The 25,048-nt window shown below is 37.4% G+C and overlaps 1 protein-coding gene across 9 annotated transcripts in view; it reads right to left on the bottom strand.

The window, feature by feature from the left end:
• foxn3 (forkhead box N3) overlaps positions 1 to 25,048 on the bottom strand; it is a 126,074-nt gene that overhangs the window by 20,684 nt on the left and 80,342 nt on the right. For all 9 annotated transcript variants that reach the window (XM_048190767.1, XM_048190768.1, XM_048190770.1 and 6 more), the window contains one exon: positions 14,066 to 14,133. In XM_048190767.1, the coding sequence (XP_048046724.1) occupies positions 14,066 to 14,133 (68 nt within the window). The remainder of the gene's footprint in view (positions 1 to 14,065; positions 14,134 to 25,048) is intronic.

Genomic DNA, 25,048 nt, shown 5'->3' with positions numbered 1-25,048 from the left:
GTACCGTTGTGAATCGAGCTAAGATAATGAGATAGTTTTGAACACTGGCTGGTTATGTACTTGCTCAAAAATGGATTTTGGATCATTTTTAACCAAAAAAGTTACGAACTGCAGCTTTAAAGACTTCAGACATGACTCGAACTCCAGATAAAAGACTCGTGAACATCTCTGCCTTAGCCAGAAGAGATTTAAACTTAGACCCAAGTTTGGTTTGAAGATGAAAAAACACACCAAGAACACCATTTCTGATTTCTAACACACACTCACAGCGTTCGGCGTGGTGTTGCAGCTGTCAGAGCAGAAATGCAAGCTGGTGCTCTCTGTAAATTTCATGAGCTTATTTTGTCCATTAGATCGAAAGATCTGAAAATCCATACATTTACCCGCCCATAGACCCTTCCCTCAAAGAAACAGAAGTGGTTAAAAATGGACAGATGGATTAAAACACCAGGTGTAAACGGGAACGTGTCTCCCTCATCTACTTGTGATCCGATTGACCAAAACGCATCTTAATACCAGGTGTAAACAGGGTCAAAATGTGTTCAAATATGCTTTTTTTTTTAGATTCATTTGTTGAATTGGTTTTTAGAAATGCCCTACATGATGCATTAAATGCATCTTTAAACATTTCCTTTTCCCCCAACTCAATCCTCCCCCTTTCTTTTTCTGTCACTTCATTTTATTGTCTTCACTAGCCTGACAAAAATGGAGATTTATTCTTCTTTCATCTGAGTCATACAGATACAATGCCTTCCTTCCTCGGTGGGAGTGGGAGAAGGAGATGGAGGAAAGATGGGATGGAATGAGAGAAAATGGAGAGATATACAGACATTAGGAAAAATGCAAAAAAAAAAGAAAAAAAAAAAGCTCTTTATTCAAATGTGCAGGTCAGGAGGCACAAGAACCAATATACAGTATTCTGAATATACAGTAAGGTCCAAAAAAATAAATAAAAAAAATAAAATAAAACAAAACAAAACAAAACAAAACAAAACAACTGAGACCACTAGTGAAAATGCTTATATAATCTAATCAATAATTAGATTGAAAATAGTATTTTATTATTATTATTATTATTTAAAAAAGGGGGTTTAATAATGTCTTAAATATTTGGATTTTTCTTAATATTTGACTTAATATTTGGATTCTTTTGCTGTATTGGCAGCTCTTGAGCTGTATGAATCTGATGATTCATTCTCCAGCATGATTTGAGATGATCCAAAAAGCATCTTGAGCTTCAATGGAAGGAGAACAACAGTCACAGTTTTGTCAAATTTATTTATTTGATTAGTGACCTACACATAGTGCAGAGTCTTAAATATTCATTTTCAAATAATTTAACATTTATTTGAACCGTTTTTAAAATTCCTTTAAGATATTATTTTACCTTATCTTGTTTAAATAGTTCTAAAACTTTTTCAGGTTTAAATCAGGTTTTGGATCCCAGATTTTTAATGTGGATTCAGAATTTTGGACCCCACTGTATATTTACATTTATATGCTTTATGTTGGCTGGGACCTTGTTTTAAAAAAGAGAGAGAGAAGGTTTCCCCAGACATCTCTCCCTGATGCTGGAAGGCATGTAGCTTTTAGAGCGGACCCCCCATCGTTAGCTGGGGTGGCATCACAGGCAGAGATGAATACATTTCAATGTGACTTCTTAGTCACTCATCTGACTCATGTTGGTTCAAAGCAGCCGCTGTAGTAGAGAATGAAAGAATGACTGAAATGAAAATTTACGCACCCACCTCTAGAGAAGACAGGTAATGTCACCGTCATGACAACACAACGCTCTATTGTGCGCTCTCTTTGCACTCCTCTCAATGTTTCTCTCTTTGCTTCAACTAATTCAAAGACCGGAAGAATTCCAGAACAATTATGACACAGCAGCTATTTATCAACTGAAATCTGAGTAATGGCAGGTAAACTGAGCAGTGAGCAAATGGAACATTTTCAGCCTGATCCCCTGGAGCAAAGCCTCCGGCCTAGAGAAACACTCCCACATACATTCATTTACTGTTTATTACATGAAGAAAACACATTTATGGGCGATCTATGTTTTCTGCTGTAAACATCTAAAGCATGTTTTTTTCCAAAAGATTTTAGCCATGTTTTCTGACAAAAAAAATTTGGCTTTTGTTAATTTAAATCTCAATCTAAATTTGTCTGTTAGCACGCAAATTAGTGTTGTAGTTCGACATAGGCAGCGCTTAACTGTTACAGTCCCACTGGTGGGACGATTGCCATTATTTAAAACAATAATATTCTACACCTAAAGTAATATTGACAACCTATATATCATTTTAAAGCCTACAGACTCTAGTTTTCATATTTGCTAACAAGAATATTTATCAGAGTCATAAGATGTGTTCAGACCTTCATTTTGAAATAGCAATGGACATGAAAGATTGTGAAATATTGGTAGAAACCTCAGGGTTTTTTTTTTCTTCTTTTTTTCATGGCAAGAGTTCAAAAGATAACATCCATTCTATTTTCTTTCTGCATGCCGTTTGTTTGTTTGTTAGAGGTTGAACTAGTTCTGAATGGGATACTTCATAAATTGTATGAAAATTATGGAAATATATGATTCAGATCACTCAAGCCAATGGGTGGAAACGGGTACATCCTTGTTTAGTCACCAATGGAGCCTGAATGTCATCAAATGACATCCAAATTTGGAACTGTGCCCAAAAAAAAAAAAATCTCACAGAAAGCTCAGTTTTTGAGATATCAGACTAAAATTTGGAACACAAATTTTCATACAGTTTTTTTCATGCTGTTTTGTAAAATATATACAGTGTCTAAAATGGTTCAATATAGGGGCAGTCATGGCCTAATGGTTAGAGAGTCAGACTGGGAACCTGAAGGTTGCAGATTCGAGTCTCAATACCGGCAGGAAATGACTGAGGTGCCGTTGAGCAAAGCACCTAACCCCTAATCACTCCCTGGGCACCACAGCAAAAAATGGCTACCCACTGCTCTGGGTGTGTGTATCCACAGTTTGCAGTGTGCGCGTTCACTACTATGGGCCCTATCATATGCAAGGTGCTACGCAAGTGTTTTTTGCTAGTTTCAGCTCGACGCAGTTATCATTTTCACGTCCTGTGCCACGTTGTTTAAATAGCAAATGCATTTGCACCCATTTGTGCGTCCAAGGTCGTGCTGGTCTGAAAACGAGGTGTATTGTTGGCGCATTGCTATTTTGAGGCAACTGAAATAGACTGCGCCATTGACCAAATGAAACCTTGCCTATAGACAAAAGGTGCAATTTTTTTTTGTTTAATTAAAAGGTGCGTTAGTAATATGCACAACGTGCGTACACTCTGCTTATTACACATACAGGGACCCACAGCAACACACAAACATGTAAAATATTAAAAATAAAAGGATTACAATGTAAAAGATTATTATTGCGTGCATAAAGATAAAATGCTTTCGTAGAATCCGGCTTGTCCTGTAGATGGTCTGCTCGTGCGCAAGGTTAAAGCGCACGAGCAGACCATCTACAGGACAAGCCGGATTCTACGAAAGCATTTTATCTTTATGATTTCATCTGTTTCCTTACTAGAAAAGCGTTCAGATTTTCTGCTTGCAAATTTTGCCATGTAAATGGTGAATCCGCCATGGCGTGAGCACATCTGGCTTTTAACGGGAATGGGAGATGAGACTCTGATTGGTTTATTGCACGTTACGCCCAAAACACACCCATTACTCATTAAGAGAACAGAGACAACCGTTTAAGATCATGCGCCGGGTGAGCCGACTATTTTTATTAAACTAGCAAAAGTGGATTCGGACACGCCCTAAGTGCACTTGCACTGTGCGCTTTAGACCATGCGCTTAGATTGTTAAAATAGGGCCCTATCTGTGTGCACTAACTGGATGGGTTGAATGCAAATGACAAATTCCGAGTATGGGTTACCATACTTGGCCTTCACATGTCAATTTCACTTTCATAAAGGATTTGGTCTGTCTAAATCCCTCTTTTCTGAGAGCCTTCTCTGCTCTGATTGGTCAGATTGGTCTACCACTTACAGCGTGTCAGAAACCAAATGGCCATTATAATATCTGAATTTCAGCTCTACGGACTTCCTCAGCACTTGATACACAATGACAAAAACAGTAACTATGGTGTCGGTTTTACCATATCCTCATTCTTAGAAAGTGCTTGCAAAGTTGATGTGCTGTCACAGCACAGAAAGCAGTGTCTTCTTAACATGTTGACAGCTAGTCAAATCAAAATCTTCTAGGATTCAACTACAGTGTTTTGAGAACAGGTCAAAGTAGACATTGTTCACAAACAGCCAATGAAGACCATAGGCTGGCATTATGCTAATTTCTTACAAACCAATGTAGGTTTGTGCAGGAAGTAAGGCTGGAATTATTACCGACTTAAAAGGAACTAAAGAAAACACAGGTGATGCTGATAAGTAATAGTAAGTATAGAAACAAACTAGCAATGGGAACAAATGGAACAGGAACCAAACACAGGAAACAAGAACGTACAAACTAAGAGTAACAGGAACAGAAACCAAAACCAAATGTTACAATTTGGCACTCAAGAAACATTTCTTATTATTAGCAATGTTAAAAAACTTTTGTGGAAACTTTTATACAATTTGTTCAGGTTTTTTAATGAATAGAAAGATCAAAAGAACAGCAATAAGTTTCACATTTCTCCTTTTAAATCTAATAAAATTGTCCGAATTCCCTTCCATTCTAAGTGCCTTACTGTAATTGTTTGTTTATATATATATATATATATATATATATATATATATATATATATATATATATATATATATATATATATATATATATATATATATAATATAAAAAAGCTGAAATTATAAAAAAATATTTTGAAATCATATACATAAAAAATATTTCGATTGAGCTTAACTTTTGAAGCTGGATAATTCCTTTGATGTGCATATGGTTGTGATGTCATCTTTATCAAATGAGATTATCGATAACACTAATAACGTTACAGGGAACACTAGGCAAGGATGAAAGGACGGAGAGTGCAGATGCAGACACACTGATATGAAAGTACATATACACATTCTCATACACATAGTAGATGTGACTACATATTCAAAACACGGCTCGGTTTTGTCACGTTCATTTTGATACAACTCTTGTAGAACAAAGAGGAGATAAAAGAGGAAATGTGCAAGACAGCAGGGAAGGGGAGGCAGGCAGGAGACAGCGTTCTCGTTCCAGCAAACACTTCCAGGCGTTGAGAATAATAAGGTCTGAAAAGCATTACTGAAAGAGTTCCACAGCTCCGTCCAATCCTGACAGCCTTTCTTCTCAGCAAGCGAGTGACTTAGCCCCTGAATTTCAAACTGTTGCGGCTATAAAAAAATTTGTGAGATGTGTCTCACTGTAATTCATCAGAATTCAAAAACAAAAGTTCGTTTTAACTTGTTTTCTACATAATGAATATAGTTGGCTTGTAGAAATAGAGTATTATCAATTTTGGTCTGCACACTTTTAAGATGTGAAGGTATTCTGCATATTCAACTTTTACTGTGGACTTGACCAGGGAATATACACGCATGTCACAGCACATCAAGAATGTTTTTGTGTTATAGTCCTATTGGCCTGGAATGATTCAATGCAAACTTGAAGTATAAACGTGCTATAACAACCCAAAGGTCACACTGAGTCACAGTGAGGGGAAAAAGTTCACTCCGGGTAACTGGGGCATCTACTCACCAAGACTTCCATCCTCTTTGAGTAGGCTGCATCCAAAATCACATTCTTCCCTACTATATTAGTAGATGAAAAACAGTAAAATAAAGGTTCTTTATTGGCATTGATGGTTCCATGAAGAACCTTTTAACATCCATGGAACCTTTTCATTACACAAAAGGTTCTTTACTGTGGTTCTTTTAAGAAATGTTCATTGAAAAGGTTCTTTAGGTAACCCAAAGTGGTTCTTCTATGGCATCACTGTTAAAACCCTCTTTTGGAACCTTTATTTTTACGAGTGTATGTCTGAATTCACAGTACTCATAAAAGAGTAGGCAGATGACCTACTACTTCCGGCGAGATTCTGAAACGTGCATACTCTTTACTATCCCATGAGGCCACGGGAGAGGATTTGTGAATGGCAGTGAAGCAATGCAACTGACGCAGGTAGGATTACATTCAAACTGTATAGAACATACCTTTTTGGCGGTGGGAAATTACTTATTCAAAATAAGTATGCAGCCATTGACTTGTTTACTGTTAGTACATGCAAATCAAATGAGCAAATCATGGGACTTGATGAGGAAAAATGTGATATTACTTCACAACCACCTAACAACAACCTAGAGCACCTCAACAACCATCTAGCAACTTCCCAGAACACCCTAGCTACTGCATAGCAATGTGCTAAAAAACTGTTTGAACAAAGTTTGAACCTTAGCAAACAACGTAGCATTATAATGGTTTTCCAAAAATGTAAAAAGTTATAATCACTAAGCCTCATTTAACCAATTTACCAACAGAAGGATTTCTAAATGCAGGCGCAGCTTTCTACAGTCTTTGAACTTCAGAGGCGCTACTCAACATGAAGAGGCTGAAGAAAAAAAGGAAAGTGCAAAAGAGAGGAAAGAGGGGGGTTTATTTGGATCGTTTTTCATGGAGTGTCAAAAGGGCTTCCACAATCACCAAATCAATCCCGACCTACTGGTAACTGGGCGAGAGGTGAGAGGTGCTTAGCTGTGAGAGAGTGTGAGAAAATAAGGGAGCGAAAGAGAGAGACAGAAAGAAATAAAGGGGGAGAGAGCAATGATCAGTTTTGCAGTGAAACTGAAGAAGTAAATCTCACTGGTAATCCCTTATTAAATAGTTCTCAGAACTTCTCGGCCTTTGTGCTGTTCTGTGCTTGTCTTTTTCTTCAGTAAAAAGTCTGTTAAAAATCCAATAAGAGGCAGGATATGGACCACTTGTCACAGCGCTAATACACACTCTCTCGCTGCGCCCCAATACAGAGGCTGAACCATTCGAAGGCCATATTCGAAGGCTGATTGCGGCACAACGAAGGCTGTCTCAATTCGAAGGCTCTTTCAAATACGGCCTCGAGGCATTTCCCAGGCAATGAAGGATCCTTCACAGCTTAGTTTTCCCCAGAATTCGTTGTGCGCTGGTGACAAGATTTTTTTTTTTTTTTTTTTTTTTTTTTTTTTTTAGGGAAATTGCTGGATTTGTAAGATTAAGATTTTATATATACAGTGCCCTCCACAATTATTGGCACCCTTAGTAAATATGAGCAAAGGTGGCTGTGAAAATAAATCTGCATTGTTTATCCTTTTGATCTTTCATTAAAAACAATTCACAAAATTCTAACCTTTCATTGAAGTAAAACAAGTGAAAGTGGGGGGAAACTCACATTATGAAATGTTTTTCTCCAATACATGTTGGCCACAATTATTGGCACCCCTAGAAATTCTTATGAGTAAAATATCTCTGAAGTATATTCCCATTCATATTTACATTTTTTTTTTTTTTTTTTAGCACACCAGGGTGACTAGGAGCATGAAATTGTCCAGCCATGACTTCCTGTTAAACAGGAGTATAAACATGAGGAAACACAATGGCCAAATTCCCGTAATCATTCATCACGAGTAAAACCAAATAATATAGTTCTGATGTGCAGCAAAAGATTGTCGAGCTTCACAAAATAGAAAGTGGCTGTAAGAAAATAGCTAAAGCAGTGAAAATCCCCATTTCCACCATCAGGGCAATAATTAAGAAGTTCCAATCAACTAAAGATGTTATAAATCTGCCTGGAAGAGGACTTGTGTCTAAATCGTCCTAATGTGAAGTGAGGAGGAGAGTCTGAGTGGCCAAAGACTCTCCAAGGATCACAGCTGGAGAATTGCAGAGATTAGTTGAGTCTTGAGTATCAGAAAGCCTAAAAAGAATTATCAAACTGCACATCCCCACAAGTTGTTCAGGAGGGTTTCAAGAAAAATCCTCTGCTCTCATCCAGAAACAATCTCCAGCATATTCAGGATTCTATCAAATACCAACAGATAAAAAATCAAAACCTGACTGCTTCATCTAGAAATCCAATAATGGGCTGTGGTTGTATTTTCCATCAGGACAACGATCCAAAACAAACATCAAAACCAACACAAAAATGGGTCACTGAGCACAAAATGAAGCTTCTGCCATGGTCGTCCCAGTTCTCTGACCTGAACCCTAAAGAAAATGAGTGGAGTGAACTGAAGAGAAGAAGCACCAACATGGAGCTGGGAATCTGAAGGATCTGGAGAGATTCTGCATGAAGGAATGGCTTCTGATCTCTTGTCAGGTGTTCTCCAAACTCATCAGGCATTATAGGTGAAGAGCTGTTATCTTGGCAAAAGGAAGTTGCAAAAAGTTTTGAATAAAAGGGTGCCAATAATTGTGTTTTTGGAGAAACATTTTTTTTTTTTTCAAGTCTTTTTTTTTTTTTTTTTTTTAACCAACATATTAGAATGACACCACTTTATGGACTTTAAATGGGAAGCGAATGGCAATTCCAACTGACTTCACTGACTAGGCTACATATGTCCCCAATCTGTGTTTACACTGGCTTCCAACATAAGAAATGTTATAACGTTTCTAGTAGACTTCAAAGAAAGCCATTTTGAAACTAAATGACCTCTGGGTAGCCATGACTGACAATGTGCCAGTGATCGGCCTGTCACCAATAAAAGACAGTCCATAGTCCCGCATCTAGTCTGTCTAGCAACTTCAGTGCCAAATCTTCATCTCATAGCGACTTCAGAAGGTACAAGAACACAAAAATAAAAATATTTTCTAATATTACCTTTGTATTTTAGAGTGCTAAAACTAAGTTTAAAATTACATCTGCAAGTGAATCACTTCCACAATACTAAACTGCTCATTTGCCTGTCACTCCCTCAAACATTTTGGTTAAATCTCCACAGTTTTGAGCGTTGCTCCAAAGACCATCAGACATAATCCAGTGCTTTGTGCCATTACAACTATTTAAAAAGAATCCAATGCTAGCAAACAAACTGAGAGCATTTCTAATTCTAAAAAGCGATATCTCTATTAAGCGATATCTCTAGCAAAATCTAAAAAAGCGATATCTCTAAAAATGGAGCTGGCTTGCACCTTTCTTGTTCTGCCTTTGTTGAACCCACTTCACATCCATCTTTCTCTTAAAAAGGATTATTTAGCCTTACTAACTTCTTTTTGCTTTGTAAAAACTACCTCTAAAACTGCTAATTATATCAAGCTAGCATCTTAGATCCTTGACAAGCAGAAGAAAATTTTGCTTTAGTGTTTAATGGCATATCTGAGAAAGTAGTATAGAGGAGGACGCAGTACGTGCAAACTGTAAATGCATGTCAGTGTTTGCTAGCACTTCTAAGCTCAGCAGATGTCCCTCCTACAAATGTGGCAGCCATTGCAGGTGTATCGCTGTCGCCTCCCCACGCGTCAGATAATATCACAGCCACAAAAGAGTTTACAAAACACACAGCTAACTGCCAATTATACAGAACAAGCCGCTGCCTGCACGGCACCTCTACGCAACTCTCTAAAGCCGCTTTTCGAGAGGGTGGGTTATGAATTATTTCTGTCATGTAAGCATGTTAAAGAGGTTGATGATGTATAACCAGCTATATATATATATATACATAACTAGGCACTCATTCGCATGCATCAGATACTCATTATGCTGCAGGGGTTTATGTAACTAAACACACACACAAAAAAAATCAAAATAATGATCAGGCTGTGAGCGAGCAACCAGAGTTTCTCTGTTATAGGAAGTGGATGTCTGCTGGGCATTGGACTGGCACACTCGCACCTCAGATGGAAAGCATATTCATAATAACAGCTCTCGCAAGGCACTTCCATTAGTGTGCCGCTTTAAATGCCACCAGGTTAATTAAATCTCTGATTACTGTGATTCACATGCGTGAGTCTCATCAAAAGAAATACATGTGTAGAGATTCAAGCACATACTAAGGAGAGATTAGATCAGGGAAATCACGAACATTTCAGGATAAGAATATCAAGTATATCATAACGATGGACCATGCGCTGTGAAATAAACCAAGCCATCGGTCAATGACTCTAGAGTTTGATGAGAATGAATTAAATATAGATCACATCATAGGTGCACTGAATACGAATTCACTGAGGTGTCTAAAGAAAAGCTTCCAGTCATGTCGATAAGTCAACCACTTGTATCATTGGGGCACAGTAGCCATGGGTCATAAAAAGGGTCCTATTATGCTTTTTTTTTTTTTTTTACATTTTCAACTTTCTTTAGTGTGTAATGTTGCTGTTTGGGCATGAAAAAGGTCTGCAAAGTTACAAAGCACAAAGTCACTCCAAAGGGAATTATTCTCTATAACAGTAAGCACTGTGTCTGAACTTTCTAGGGCTTTTCACACTGCGCTTAACCCCGGGTTATCGTCATTCTAAACACCACTTTTAACCCCAGGTAAAGGAGCATTTCACACTTGTAATTTAGATGCGGGGTTAGCACCGCTTTTTACCCAGGGTTATGAAACCCTGCTCTTTTGCAGTGTTAACTCTGCATTGCGGTGCCAAACTTGTACAGTGTGAAACGATGGGGTGTTAGAATATTACAACTAGATGCTTAGCAACAGGCAACCAATTGTGTGCCTTATATTCATGTGCTTTGAGCAGTCAATGTATAAACAGTCGTTTCTGTGTATGATAGGAAAAATATCAATAGTGATGGAAAACGTGACAATTGGAATGAAGAAGAGACCGTCATTCTTACCTTTATAGTTCAAAAAGTTCACTCAAAAAAAAATTAATATTACAGTCGTGTAATATGAGGACGCGCAATGCTAGAGCCTTTATGTAAACAGGTCATGTCCTTATGAATACCCAGGATTAACTGGGTATAGTATGAGCAGTATGAAAAGATAAACCAGGGTTCCATTTACCAGGGGTTTAGAACGACCCAGGATTAACCATTTCAAATGTGAAAAGCCCTTCTGAAATGCCTTGATTGGGTTTTCTTCTGGGAACGTACACGTCACAATATTCCTCACTTAAATATTCCTGCCCAAGTCATACGCAAAAAAGGAGCAAGGCCTGGTTGAGTTGCATTGCAGTGTGTTGAAATTCTTGGTTATGGTAAGGGGCTTGACATTCCAAAACATCCTTAACTCTTTCCCCGCTAACGTTTTTTTTTTTAAAAGTTGCTACACACCTCCAACATTTTTGATAATTTTCACAACTTTCATGGTCCCAGAATATTTTGCTGTATGAATATCTGAACATGCAATATATCAAAAGAAAGAACAGAGCCTCTGCTTTTGAACAAAACAACAACAAAACATTTTATTCTAGCTTCATGCATTCTTTTTCATCAGGCAAGTTTCATAAAAACAGCAACATTTTGAACAAATAGCTGAGAAGCAATGCTTTTATCGCTTGTTTCTGCTTCTTTTTTGTTCTGTTTTCATCCAGAGATTTTGTACCCTCTCAGAAGATGCATAATAGCGCCCTCTACTGTATAACAGTGAAAATTCCGTCAAAGCGTCTTCACATAAATGCCGAAAAATTCTAGCCTGACTACGTCAGACTTCCTACTTCCGCTCAATTTCATTTCGCTTCTGTACTCAGTCTGATACAGCGTCAGAGCTTTGTGTTTGCCACCGGTCTGGAAACAGCCGGGCCAATCAACGAACAGAGGGCGGGCTGAGAGCCGTGACGTAATGCTAAGCGCCGAGTTTTACATTGTAGGTTAGAGAAATCGAAAACCGAAACGACCGCGGAAATGGGAAACGAGACACGGGATGCAAACTTCGGGATGCATTAACTTCGCATAATCTGCAAAAGTCGTTTACAGCCATGTTCACTCCGGTATTTCGCTCGCATCATCATGTGTTTACAACAGGTTTACAGTGGAAGTTCAATCATAGATTTGAGTTCGATGCATGATGTCTGTGCTTCGATGCGGCTGTACAGGCCCATAACATACGTCATAACTAAACGTATCTGATTGGCTTACGGGTAACCAATGATTTTAAACTTCAGACAAGCGCCCCCTAGCGAGAGAGAAAACACTTCTCTATTATGCCATTCCAGACTCTGTCTACGAAGCAAAGTAAAGTAGCAGAGTCTGGTATTACCAGGCTAGAAAAATTCCATCAATGGCAGGGAAAGGGTTAACCAATCACAACACTGGTCCAGCTGACCAATCAGAGCACATTGCATTTTTCAGAAAGAGCAGCTTCAAGAGACAGGAACTAAACAGAGTGTTACTGACAGACTCAGCAAAATCAAGACTTTGAAAAAGGGCATAATAGGTCCCCTTTAAACTGAATAAAATTGTTAAGAGGTGGACTAGTTCAATAGCGTAAACTGTGACCAACTGCGACCGTGAACCAGGCACGTTGAGTTCATCATGGTGAGCTTTTGAGAGATTCTGATTCTGCAAAACTTCCTGTCCTCTATCTGTCTTCTCTATTAATAAAAAAGCAGCAAAAGTCAAATGCAACAAATAGGAAGTCTATTACTCTTTAAACATTACTAAATAAACATCACTAAAATGCAGTCCCTAAATAAACTAAAAACACTGCTACTGTTATCATGACATTTGCTCTCAAAATGCTGGGACCAAGATAACAAGGAAAAGTGCACAACAACCCATCCAATCCTCTGCCAGCTGAGGCTAATGAGTGTAATAAGGCATTTCATTGCAGCCATTATTAAAATAAGCAAGGAAACAGCCACAAGGTCTAGTTTTAAAAGGCTTGCCTTTATAGATTCAACATTAAAAGGGTTCTGTGTACAGAACAATTAATTTTTTGGCAAGTGACAAGCAATTACCCTGTATGGTACATGTTATCTTCTAATGGTGGGAATATCTTATACACTACTGTTTGAAAGTTTACCGTCAGTAAGGTTCTTTTAAAGAAATTAATCATTTTTATTTAGCAAGAATGCATTCAGTTGATCAAAAGTGACAGTAAAGACTTTTATAATGTTACAAAACAAATGTATATTTCAAATAAAACTTTCTTTCCATCAAAGAATCCTGAAAAAAAGCATCATGGTTTCCACAACAGCACAACTGATTTTAACATTGATAATAATATATTGATATTGATAAGAAATGTTTCTTGGGCACCAAATCAGCATATTAGAATGATTTCTGAAGGATCATGTGACACTGAAGACTGGATTAATGTATCAGCTCATAGCAATACATTACATTTTAAAGCATATTTAAATAGAAAATGGTTATTTCATCTGTAATAATATTTCACAAAATAATTCTTTTTTAAATTGTATTTCTGATCAAATAAATGCAGCCTTGGTGAGCATGAAATCAGCACCGAAAATATTAAAACCAACCCCAAACTTACAATATATTCATGACAATATATATTTTTGTCATACATTAATATTCCAAAAAATATTTTTCTAAAGAAAATATAACTCTGTTACTTTAAAAATCTTCATTTTATTTCCAAATTACATTATTTAGTAGCCTTTTCTGGAAGAAGAAAGTGAGGGGAAAACTGTTACCATACAGGATTAAGGAGTAAAGTTCACGCCAGGACATTTATAATCACCAGTGAATATTTTGTGTCATTTTATCAATTTAGATTTCTTTGGACACTTCACACTGTTCAACAATGGGGGAAAAGCCTTCTACGTCAGAACTGAAAAAGAAAAAGGAATCTCTGGATTACAGAATGAGACAGAGAGGGGTAACAACTGAAAGGCTGGCAGGATCCAAATACCACATTGAAAAGAGGTGAGGAAAATCGGTCTCAGATTTGAAGCAGCTCTTTTTAAACCAGGGCAAACAAACCAAATAAACACCCACTCAGCTAATTCCTGTAGGAGCTAGCCAGGTACATGAATATGAGCCTTTTGTTGAAGGAAAGGCTCATCTAAGAAGCATGCAAATAAACCAAGATCCCTTCTTGTAGTAGAACTGATGCGGGTAAAAAAATAATAAAGAGCACTTGTCAGTGGAACCAAAAACACAATAAGGACAAGAAAGATGGTTCACAGCATGTAAATTCGGTAAGACACGTCACTCTACCTTGCAGTAGGACTCCCTTGTTTTTTCTGTAAAAGGGACTTCCTGGCCATATTGGAGGACTGGACATACTGTAAAGAAAACACAGCGGAGAGAATGATGAGAAATTGACACGAACAGATGATGTACAACTGACAGATGGACTGCAATCCTGAAAAGACATTTTAAGAGATAAAAGACATGTGCCAAAAGACAGAGGAAGAGAGAGTGAGTGCGACAGACAGAAAGAGCGCATGTACAGTTCACATATCCACAAAGTGAAGTCAACATAGCGGCTGCCAATTTTTGTGTTAATACTGTAAAATCATATATGGGATCCCAGATCAAGTTACATAATAACATTAACTGATAAAACTAAAGAGGTGCAAAACTTTGGGTACAATGGCAGTTTCTTTAAGGTTACTTCCTCTGCCCCCCTAAACGGATAAAGAGAAATCTCCTAAACGTCACAAACACTAAATATATACAAAGAGTTTTCAGCAAACAGCTGCTGACCATGTAAACAAAACATAGGGGCCTATTCAATGTTGAGACGTGACTATGCAGCAACATAGTCATTATATCCTTTTTCAGATTGAACCCTCGTAGCTTTAATCATTACTTTCTCCTGGTGAGATGACAGGGCGGCTCAGGTGATCGTACAGCAGACTTCTGTACACAGCTGCACAGCGGGAAACCCTTCAGCTGAATTACACACTCCCGAGATTGTTGGAACCCTTCTTTTTTTTTGTTTGCACAAAAGAACTGAACGAACAGGAATACTGTGTCAGTGCTCTGTGCTGTCATTAAGAAGTTTTTTATTGATTTATTTTACTGGTTTAGTAAAACGCCTGAAAATAGACATTCAAATAAGCCTGAACCAGGAATAAACTGAGCTACTATGCTGGCTGTCAGAAATGGAATCAGACTTCAGGATTTCTCACATATGAAAGCTATTGATTTTTCTTGGAAATCATGGACATCCTTTAGAGAGGAAGGTCAACGGGTCCTTTTCAAAAAGAAGTGATGGTATGAGGCAGGATGTGTGTACAAACTCAAAGATTTCTGAGATGAACAGGAACAGAATAAGGAACAACAGATATGTCAGGGTCACCATAACAAAACAACATCATACTCAGATTCATGTCTCATGAAAAAAAGATGAACATCAGTTTAAATATATATTTTTTGATATAGTATAATAAAAGTATTAAAGGATTAGTTCACTTTGAAATGAAAAATACCCCAAGATTTACCAGGTGATTTACTACCTCTCAAGCCACCCTAGGTATATATGACTTTATATTAATAAATATCCTGACGCAGCTAAGCTTTATAATGGCAGTGAATGGGACCAATGAGTATGAAGCTGAAGAAAGTGCATCCATCCATTATAAACGTACTCCATAAGGCTCCAGGAGGTTAAAGGATTTTACTCACCGCCATGTCATCCAAGATGTTCATGTCTTTCTTTCTTCAGTCAAAAAAAAAAAAAAGGTTTTTGATGAAAACATTCCAGGATTATTCTCCTTATAGTGGACTTCAATGGCCTCCAACGGATGAAGAACAATTACAGTTTTAGTGCAGCTTCAAAGGGCTTTAAACGATACCAGACGAGGAATAAGGGTCTTATCTAGTGAAACGATCGATCATTTTCTAAAAAAAAAAATACAAATGTATATGCTTTATAAACACAAATGATCACCTTGCAAGTGCTTCCACTTTCCGTATTCTTCAAAAAGCTTACGCTGTTTATCCTATGCCTTCCCTATTCTACTTATGGAATGAACGTGGCGCCAGTTCCATATTTTCCGTAACTAGAATAGGGAAGGTGTAGGACATACAGCGTAAGCTTTTTGAAGAATACGGAAAGCGGAATGGTGGAAGCACTTGTAAGGCGATCATTTGTGTTTATAAAGCATAAACAGTAAATTTTAAGAAAATGACCGATCGTTTCGCTAGATAAGACCCTTATTCCTCATCTGGGATCATTTAAAGCCCTTTGAAGCTGCACTTTATTTTCGACTGAATAAAGACATGAACATCTTGGATGACTTGGGGGTGAGTAAATTATCAAGAAATTTTCATTCAGAAGTTAACTAATCATTTAATAAAGGCCTTCTGAAGTGAAGCGCTGTGATTGTGTAAAAAAATATCTAAATTTAACAAAGTAAAATATCTAGCTTCCGCCAGACCACCTTTCATATTCAACTTATGGAAAAAGCGTAACTGCTTTTCGCGTCAGTTACAATTGTTTCGTAAGTTGAATATGGAAGGCATAGGACGTAACTTTTTTGAACAGCACTTCCTAGATTGAATACGGAAGATAGTCTGGCTGAAGCTAGATATTTACTTTATAACTTGCTAAATATAGATATTTTTCAAACACAAACACATCGCTTTGCTTCAGATGGCCTTTTTTAACCCACCAAAGCCATGTGGAGTACATTTATAATGGATGGATGCACTTTCTTGAGCTTCATACTCATTGGTTCTGTTCACTGCCATTAAAAGACTTGGACGCGTCAGGATATTTATTAAAATATCTCCGATTGTGTTCATCAGAAAGAAGAAAGTCATATACACATAGGATGGCTTGAGGGTGAGTAAATCTTGGGGTAATTTTCATTTTAAAATGAACTTATCCTTTAATTTTAATGAAATCTAATAATTATTATATTAATATAAAATGCCTAGCATAGTATAATATAGTATAGTATAATTGAGCAATAAATTAATTTCATTACAAAACATTCAATTACATTTATTTGATTGTTACTAAATATTTTATTTAAATGAAAAAATAAAAATTAAAAATATATAAATATACATATACAAGTAATATTAATATAATATAATGCATAAAAACAATTATAAACAAATAATACAAATAAATAAAAGATAAATTACAAGTGATGCAACACTATAAAAACCTGTAACAAGTAATATATGGTGATCAAATGTACTACTTGAGGACGTTTGTGAAAGATATAAGTGCAAAAATGATCAAAGTTCCCAAATTCAGTCATGAATTTTCTCTTTATCTTTTTCATCTTCTCTAATGCAATCTTTTCCCCTGAACCATGATTTTTCATGCTTCATACTGTTTGCATCCCAAACATTGATCATTTGTGACAGCAAATTTGAATTTCCCGACCTTTTTGTATGGGGTATGTGAAGTATTTGAGAATGGTTTCACGTTTAGCAGGTCCCACAGAGTTTAGAAATGGTTTAACAGCATCTCTGTTTTCTGACAATTCCTTCTGATCTAAACATTTTTCGCTTCAAAGGTTACAAAATATTTTTTTCCCATGGATTAAATGCTCAGTTACTATCAATTATCTGCTTGTGTACGATTCCTCCTCCATCTCTCTCAGTGCTCACTGTGAGCTTTACAAATCTAATCAGGAGCAGTCTAATCTTCAATTTAGCCCTCGATCCACTTTCTGCCTCCCTGTAGATTCAGTATGTGCAGACATTGGCTCTGTCATCTTCCCCTTCTTAATCTTCTTAGAGTATATTAACTAATTGAGAATTAGAACAAACAGAGGTGGCACAGGGCTTTGAGCACATTTGTCTACATGGTGTATTTAAAAGCCCAAGCTTGCGGGTTGACAGGGCTGTTTTGGCTCTGGACCTCTTCCGACGAAGGAGCGCTCTACGGTGCGTGGCATCTCTGAGCACCGAGAGGCCGCGTGCCAAAGCGAATAAACACAGCACTGCCACTTCACATTTGCTAATCTCTGCAGGGCTGTCAGACTTCAGGTATCTGCCCTGACAATTGAGGATAATTTAGTGTGAGAAGTAATGGAACCTCTCTATTTCTTTACGGATCCATTAATTACAGTGTTCCGTCAGAATGTGTTTGATTTTTTCCCCTCTTTTTTCCCCGTTGAGAGTGATTAAAACATATCTCAGCACAGCTCAGACACAGCTTGAGATGAACATCTTCATTAGCATACTAGTCGCCTAGCAACTGAAACATCTCTAACTTTCAACTTTGAGATTTTTTCACTAACCTTACACCTGAGTACAGCATACAGTTATTATTAATGTACAGGATCCACCAGTTCTGATCCATGTATCCCCTAAATAGGAAAAAAAAAAAAAAAAAAAAAGAAGAGTACCATCTCTTAAAGGCCCACTGAAGTGCCTTGAAATACGGAGCTTTATTCAATGTGTTGACATAATTTCCACTGAAACAGGAAAACAGGGCTAGACATATCGAACAGCTCCTCCCCTTTTTTAAAACAGCCAATAGCATTTTGTTTACATTACAGCTTGGCCAGAGCCAGAGCCACCTCCTAATCTCCTAATCTCTAACCGTTTCTCCTCCTAATCTCCTCCATATCGCTTAAAAATACAGCATTCTGTGTAGAATTCAAATGGTCTGATACCTTTTGTGGTTTGCGCCGACTTGCGCATATGATCCGCTGTGTGCTATCGTGTCTCTGAACCGGAGCAGACTGTGCGCGCTCTACACCGGTTCGCATGACACCAACGTGAAACCAGACTTCATTCGCCCATATTTACACTCTCTGAATTGTTCCCCATTCCCTATATAGTGCATTCACCATGTATTAAATGGTAAATGTGTGAACATGTGACCGATTGTAGTTTCAGCTTAGCGTCTATTCATATTGTAGGGGGCTGGACACTTTAGATTCTAGAGAGCATTTGATTGGACATAAAATCTGATGAGAAGCTGAAGTGCAGAGTGATGTCATCAAAATCATTTGATCCATATTGGTGGAAGTGAGAGACTGTCAGTTTTTAACGCTTATGTCTTCTAAATGCAAATTATGTCATTGTTTTGGAGCACACCAGCTTATAGATAACCTTAAGGCTAACATATTCATACTAAAATTCATACCAAAACTTAAATTTTTATTTCATGGGGACTTTATATAAACATAAAGAGAAGAATACAGTTCTGTTTGTTACATTTACTTTCCCTCCTTATGACCACAATAAATTAGACTAGTATACGTACAGTTTAAAAATATTCACCACCCACTTAGAATCTTAAATAATAAAAAGACCACTGTGAACTGAATTGCTGATTAAGACATCCAAGTTGAATATGAAAATTGAGTAAAAGGCAGGACTTATTAATATGTAATATTAAACAATTATAAATTAAACTTGCAATTATTATATTTTATAATATTTAATATAATTATGATATTCAATGTATTAATTATGAATTAATATTTTATATAAAAAATAGCAATATATTTGTATTATTTTGTTGTCTTATTTTATGTAGTTTTCTTTCTCTTTTTTTGGTAATGATTTTGTGTTTCTAAAAAAATAAATCATAAACAACAAAATTTAAATATTACATATAAATAAAAAACAAATATGTAGGGTGAATTAAGGACACTTTTTGCCATTGACAGTGGGAAAAAGTGTCCCAATCAACCTGAATTCACCCCTATTATAAATTTAAAAATGAACTAAATAAAAAGAAGATGAATAATTATGTCTTGCAACAGCACCTGAACTGTAATGAGTAATGGTATAATTTTAGTATAATTAATTTTATTTTATTTATGCCAAAAATCAAAAGTCTGGCTGTAGGAAACAACCACATACATTTATGCTTATTGTTTAAGACGAAAACAAAGTGTACAGTACCTAAAGTACAGTACTGAACATAGGTTTCAAATAAATGAGACCAAACTCTTTTGTTGATTTAAACAGTTTGGCGTAGCACAACCAGTAGGTATTCATGCACCATGCTGCTGACACAGGCACAAAGAGACCGTTGGCTGAAGAATGAAGGGGCCAGATCCCTGCAGGGCTGGGTTCACCATGCCATGTCTCCCTCTTTTGGTTTCTCCTTCCGTCTCTTTAGCAGTCAAGACCAGTGTTTATACTCCTAATGCACATGTGCTTTGTATTGGGTTACAGCTACGGTATGTGTTGCCATGGACACAGCATGCCTCATGATAGACGACCCAGGTCCTTTTTTAATCAGCTGTAAGAACCAAGCCAAAAAAAAAAAAAAAAAAAAGCGGGAAAGCTTTTATGATATTACGTTATTTATATGTTATTATGTGCCCTCCACTCTCTGAACATAATAAAAAGAAATGAGATCTCCCGCTGCAATTATTTGGCCCATGGTTTCGCCAGTAAAATTGAACACATTCAAAGGAGTGAACAATCAAACAGCTGGTGATGGAATCTGAGCCCATGAGGCCTGGTATGGCCTTGTATCAATAGCGGCTCTTGTTCTTGAGTAAAGGAACCATTACTGTTGCACATACTTAGTGTTAATGATTTGAACAAATTCCTCCTAACCCTAAGTATTCAACTTAGAAGTGTAACCGTTTGTGCTACAGACATGAATGGCCCTGTCCCAAATGGCACCTTAAACACTTGCGATCTTCCTATGAGCCGGCTTTTTTGTGACACAATGACGCTTTGACTGTCGGGAAGAAATCTGCTGCAAAGCTCGCACTAGTGCGGGCTCAGCAAAGGTGCGCATCAAGGGCACATATAGACCGCAAAGGGGATGCTCGCAAGCACCCTTCTGAAACCTAAAATGACAAATGGACACCCTATGCTCTCATGGACTTACCGCTAGACACACTCTAAAAGGTCATTCAGGTGACCTGTTACCACAACTTAAATAAATGCATGGTTGCAAGTTAAAAATTATAATTTATTGTTTTAATTAAACCTTTTAAGTTGCAAACATTATTTTGTTGAGTTCTGTTGACATAATGTTGATCATTACCATCAACTTAACAATGGTTGTAATTTAAACTCAAATTTCTGGCTTTTTTAATAAAATGTTTTATTTTATTTATTTATTTATTTTTTAAGTTGTTGTAACATAATGAAATTGTCTTGATAACTCAAAAAAATGTACGCAAACTGTTGCATTTTTTGTAGCGCCAACGCAATATTTTTTAGAGTGCATGTAAGTCCACAAGAACAAAAGTGCATATGAAGAGTGCCATTTGGGACAGGGCCAATGATTCCTCAAATCATACACCTTGTTGCTACTACAATGTCTAAGTGTTCTGATCTCCTGGTACAATATCACACTTTGGGGTGTACTCTTTTTGGGACAGTACGAAACCACCTATAAACCACCCAGAACACCATAACAACGCCGTGGAAATTACCCTAAAGGTTTCAACTGTAAGCATGATTATCTGTTTGCCTGGTCATACCAGTAGTTCAAGGCCCATATTTTTCAAGCCTCTGAGAATTACTCACAAGAACACTGCAAAGAATTGACTTAAAAAATTCTTGGCTCAAAGCTGCGCTTAAAAGTTAGTCATCAAGCATATCAGTCATAATTTAAGTGAAGTGTAGGACTAAATCTTAAGTGTCAGTCTTAGAGATGATTCATGACACTTTGCTGTGCCACAAACAGGATTTTGGATGATGACATAGGCATGGACCAATCACTGAATAGATTTCCTTATTTAAGAATATTCTCAGATAAATTCACATTGAATGGTGAAATTCCTAAGAGGACTTTACATTCAACACACGTTTGACAATAAAGAATTTTCCAACATAAAGAAGTTTGTGCATTTAATTGTAAATGCATTTTGTAAATTTGTTGTATATTATATTATAACAATAATTTACAATATCAAATATAAAATACAAATACAATAAATATTAGTATAATAAAATATAGTAAAATACAATAAATATAAAACACATATTTTATATAAATAAAATGCTTGTACAATTTAAAAAAAAAAAGCAAAATATAGTGCTGACCAAATAGTGCAAGTGACATTTCCATCAACTGGGCTGAAATTCTCTTACACAGCAGGGCCAACCTTATTGTTGAGCCGTGTCCTAGCATTGTGCCAGCAAGTTTTGCATGTGGAAGCACCACTCATTTTCTTCAAAACATGTAAAATATCTATTTAAAACCTGTTGTATAACAGCACTTGAGGGGTGGAGGGGGAGGGGTTACTTCAGGGTACAGGGCCTCGTAGTGCCACTACCTCACCCTGCATATGCATATCCCAGTAATCTAAGCGGAAACGACCCCAACCAGCTCCCGTGGAACCTCTTTGAACCTGCTCTGTGGGAACGTGGCTCACTCCTTCAGCTGAAATGCTTTTTAATGAAATGTTAACGGCCAGTTATGAGAGCCAAAACCTGTTTCTTCAGGGCTCTGGAGTCGGAGCATTTTCAAAAATGTTAACATCAATAAGGAAGGGTACTCTTTTGCCCTTGGTGGATGTTTGAATGTAAAACACACGTGCCACCGGCTGGAGTCTTGCTGAGTATATATTCCATCTATTTTTAATCCGGTGTACTCTGTCTGTTTGCTGTGTTAATGCAAACACTCACACCTTTCAAGGAAACAGCCGCTTCCTCCATCTCCATCAAGAGCAGGCCTGGGTTATTCATTTTTAAACAAAGCTTACCTCCTTTTGCTTGATTCTATAATCTTGTTTCAAATCCTATCGCCCACTACATTTTCCTTTTACCCCTACAATCACAATCCTCTTTAACTAATCTAAAGTCTAATTGGTGCCAGCACCGGTTCTCCCCTGTAGGTTACTTCTCGCCTTGAGGTTTTTAACTTTTGTTCCTGTGAAATCTGAAGCGGCTCTTGCCAGGGCTCAAGGCTCACAATGAAGGCTTTTTCAGGGCTAGAGGGCTGTGAACACCGCACACATTATGAAGGAATTTCGGAGCAGAATCTTGCAGGTTTCCTAAAAGCAGAAGAATTCCTTAATCTGAAAATGTTGCATAATAATATGAGCACAATTATAACTTATTTTGACTACACCCCTGTATACTCTTAAAAATAAAGTTTCTTTATTGGCATCAATGTTTCCATGAAGACCCTTTAACACCCATGGAACCTTTCCATTGCACAAAGGCGTTTTTTATAATGAAACCCAAATCCGTTCTTCTATTGCATTGCTATGAAAACCCAATTTTAGAACTTTTATTTTTAAGAGTGTAGATGGCGAAACCTAAAGAAAGTGTATTTACAATAAGAGATTCATCTGTACAAACAACTAAATCAGAGTTGGAGAATCAACGGAAAAATATGGCTCATGGAACCAGACAGAATATTCTCCTACAGACTTTTAACAGGAAAAAGGCAGGCTGTTGACAAACCTCCAAAAGAACAAAAATACCTCAAAGACAATAAATCTCCACAGACGCGCTACCAATGACTGCTTACCACCACCCAAAAAAGCCACAATCTTCAACAAACTTCTTTTTGTTTCTCTAAATCACCAAAAAAAAGACAAAAAAAAGTTCTAAGAGGAGCAAAATAGGCATGTGCATGTTGGCATGTTTGTGCAGGCTAAATTAATTAAAGAAATCCTAACTCATGCCACAAGCACTAAACCCTCAAAATGCCTCAACCGCCCCCAAACCTTCTCTCCACAAAGCATGTTCTTCTCAGGCCTACGTTAATCAAAGAGACATGTGACATGTTCCATTGGAAGATTCATCAGTCGGAGCTGCCGAAAAGCTAATATATCTCTTAACTTTATAGGCAGAGGAGTTCTGAGGACACACTGAGAGTTTCTGCCAGATATGGAAGCCCCATCATTTACATGGCACCGGCCATTAGAGTAAGCGTGGAAAAGTGGGCGATCTTGTCATTTAGTGTTACTGAGAAGACTTGAAAGCAGGAAGGGTGGGGGCAGAGGCACGCAAACAAGCCTGGAAGTCTGGGAGAGAAAGAAGCTAAACAAGACAATACCGGACTGGGGCTTTTCATGAGCTTGTACATTGAATTTGTATTCTTAGTAATACATTTTTACCCAAGGGCTAAAATGACAGCTATTAAAAATGAGAACTATGTCAGTCTCGGTGTATTCAGCGTTTTTTTTTTTTTTTCTTTTTTTCTTCCCCCTCGCTTTCTTTCAGGGCTTCTTCAGATTCACAGTCCCATTTAAAATTAATCTCCTAAAGCAACTGGACCTCCAGTTGTCATCTCCAATAATTCACGCATCCCCGAATTTTTATGAAGACAGACAAATGCAGGTATAGAAAACCCTAAAATAGGCTCCAAGCCATCCGCGGTTGCCATGGAGAGTTGCGTGTTTCCAGGGCGATAGTGTATTTCTCGAGCGCTAATGGCCTGTCCTTTTGCCAGGCAACAAATAACCCTGTGATGCAACTGCACCTGTCTCAGCTCTGTGTTACCATGGAGGCGTTCCTGTTGCTATGGCGACCATCACGCTAATAACCTCGCAAGGGCAAACATGCATTGGTGAACTCCGAGGCCCAGCTGTTCCTCCTGCGCTCTCGTTGTGTCTCTCAAACTCTCTGAGCATGTTAAGGAATGTTCGTCTACCTGAGACCACATTACACAGCCTCTTAAAGGGGACACGTCCATAAATTTTTTTCCTTAAAGGGCTAGTTCACCCAAAAATAAAAATGATCCCATAATTTACTCGCCCTCAAGCCATCCTAGGTCTATATGACTTTCCTCTTTCAGCCAAACACAATCAGAGTTATATTAAAAAATATTCTGGCTCTTCCCAGCTTTGTAATGGGAGTGAAAACAGCGTTTTTGAAGCTCCAAAAAGTAAATCCATCCATTATAAAAGTAATCCATGCGGCTCTAGTGGGTTAATAATTGCCTTCTTAAGTGAAGTGATGGATATTTGTAAGAAAAAAAAAAAAAAAAAAACATATCTAAAACTTTATTACACTACAGTCACTATAATCACTTCCGGTAATGGAAGTACGCGAGTCTAGTTCCAGTGGAAGAGTGACCTCTGACCTGACGTATGACGCACTAACAAACATGGAAACGCAGAGTATAGAGCAAAACAAAGCACCGGTAATAAAATTAGAAGTCTAAAACGAGAAATTTTAAAGAGAAATGTTGGAGGATTTCGATATAAGACGTCTACTCTCACCTAAGCTTACGCTACTCCTACATCATGCGTCAGGTCAGAGGTCACTCTTCTGCCGAGACTCGATTTGTGCACGGCCAATACAGGAAGCCAGTAATTATAGTTTAGTAATGTAGTGAATATA

Source organism: Megalobrama amblycephala, linkage group LG5 (assembly GCF_018812025.1).
Source record: "Megalobrama amblycephala isolate DHTTF-2021 linkage group LG5, ASM1881202v1, whole genome shotgun sequence".
Taxonomy (NCBI): Eukaryota; Metazoa; Chordata; class Actinopteri; order Cypriniformes; family Xenocyprididae; genus Megalobrama; species Megalobrama amblycephala.
The sequence above is the reverse complement of the archived record's forward strand: the minus strand, read 5'-3'. Positions and strand labels throughout refer to the sequence as shown.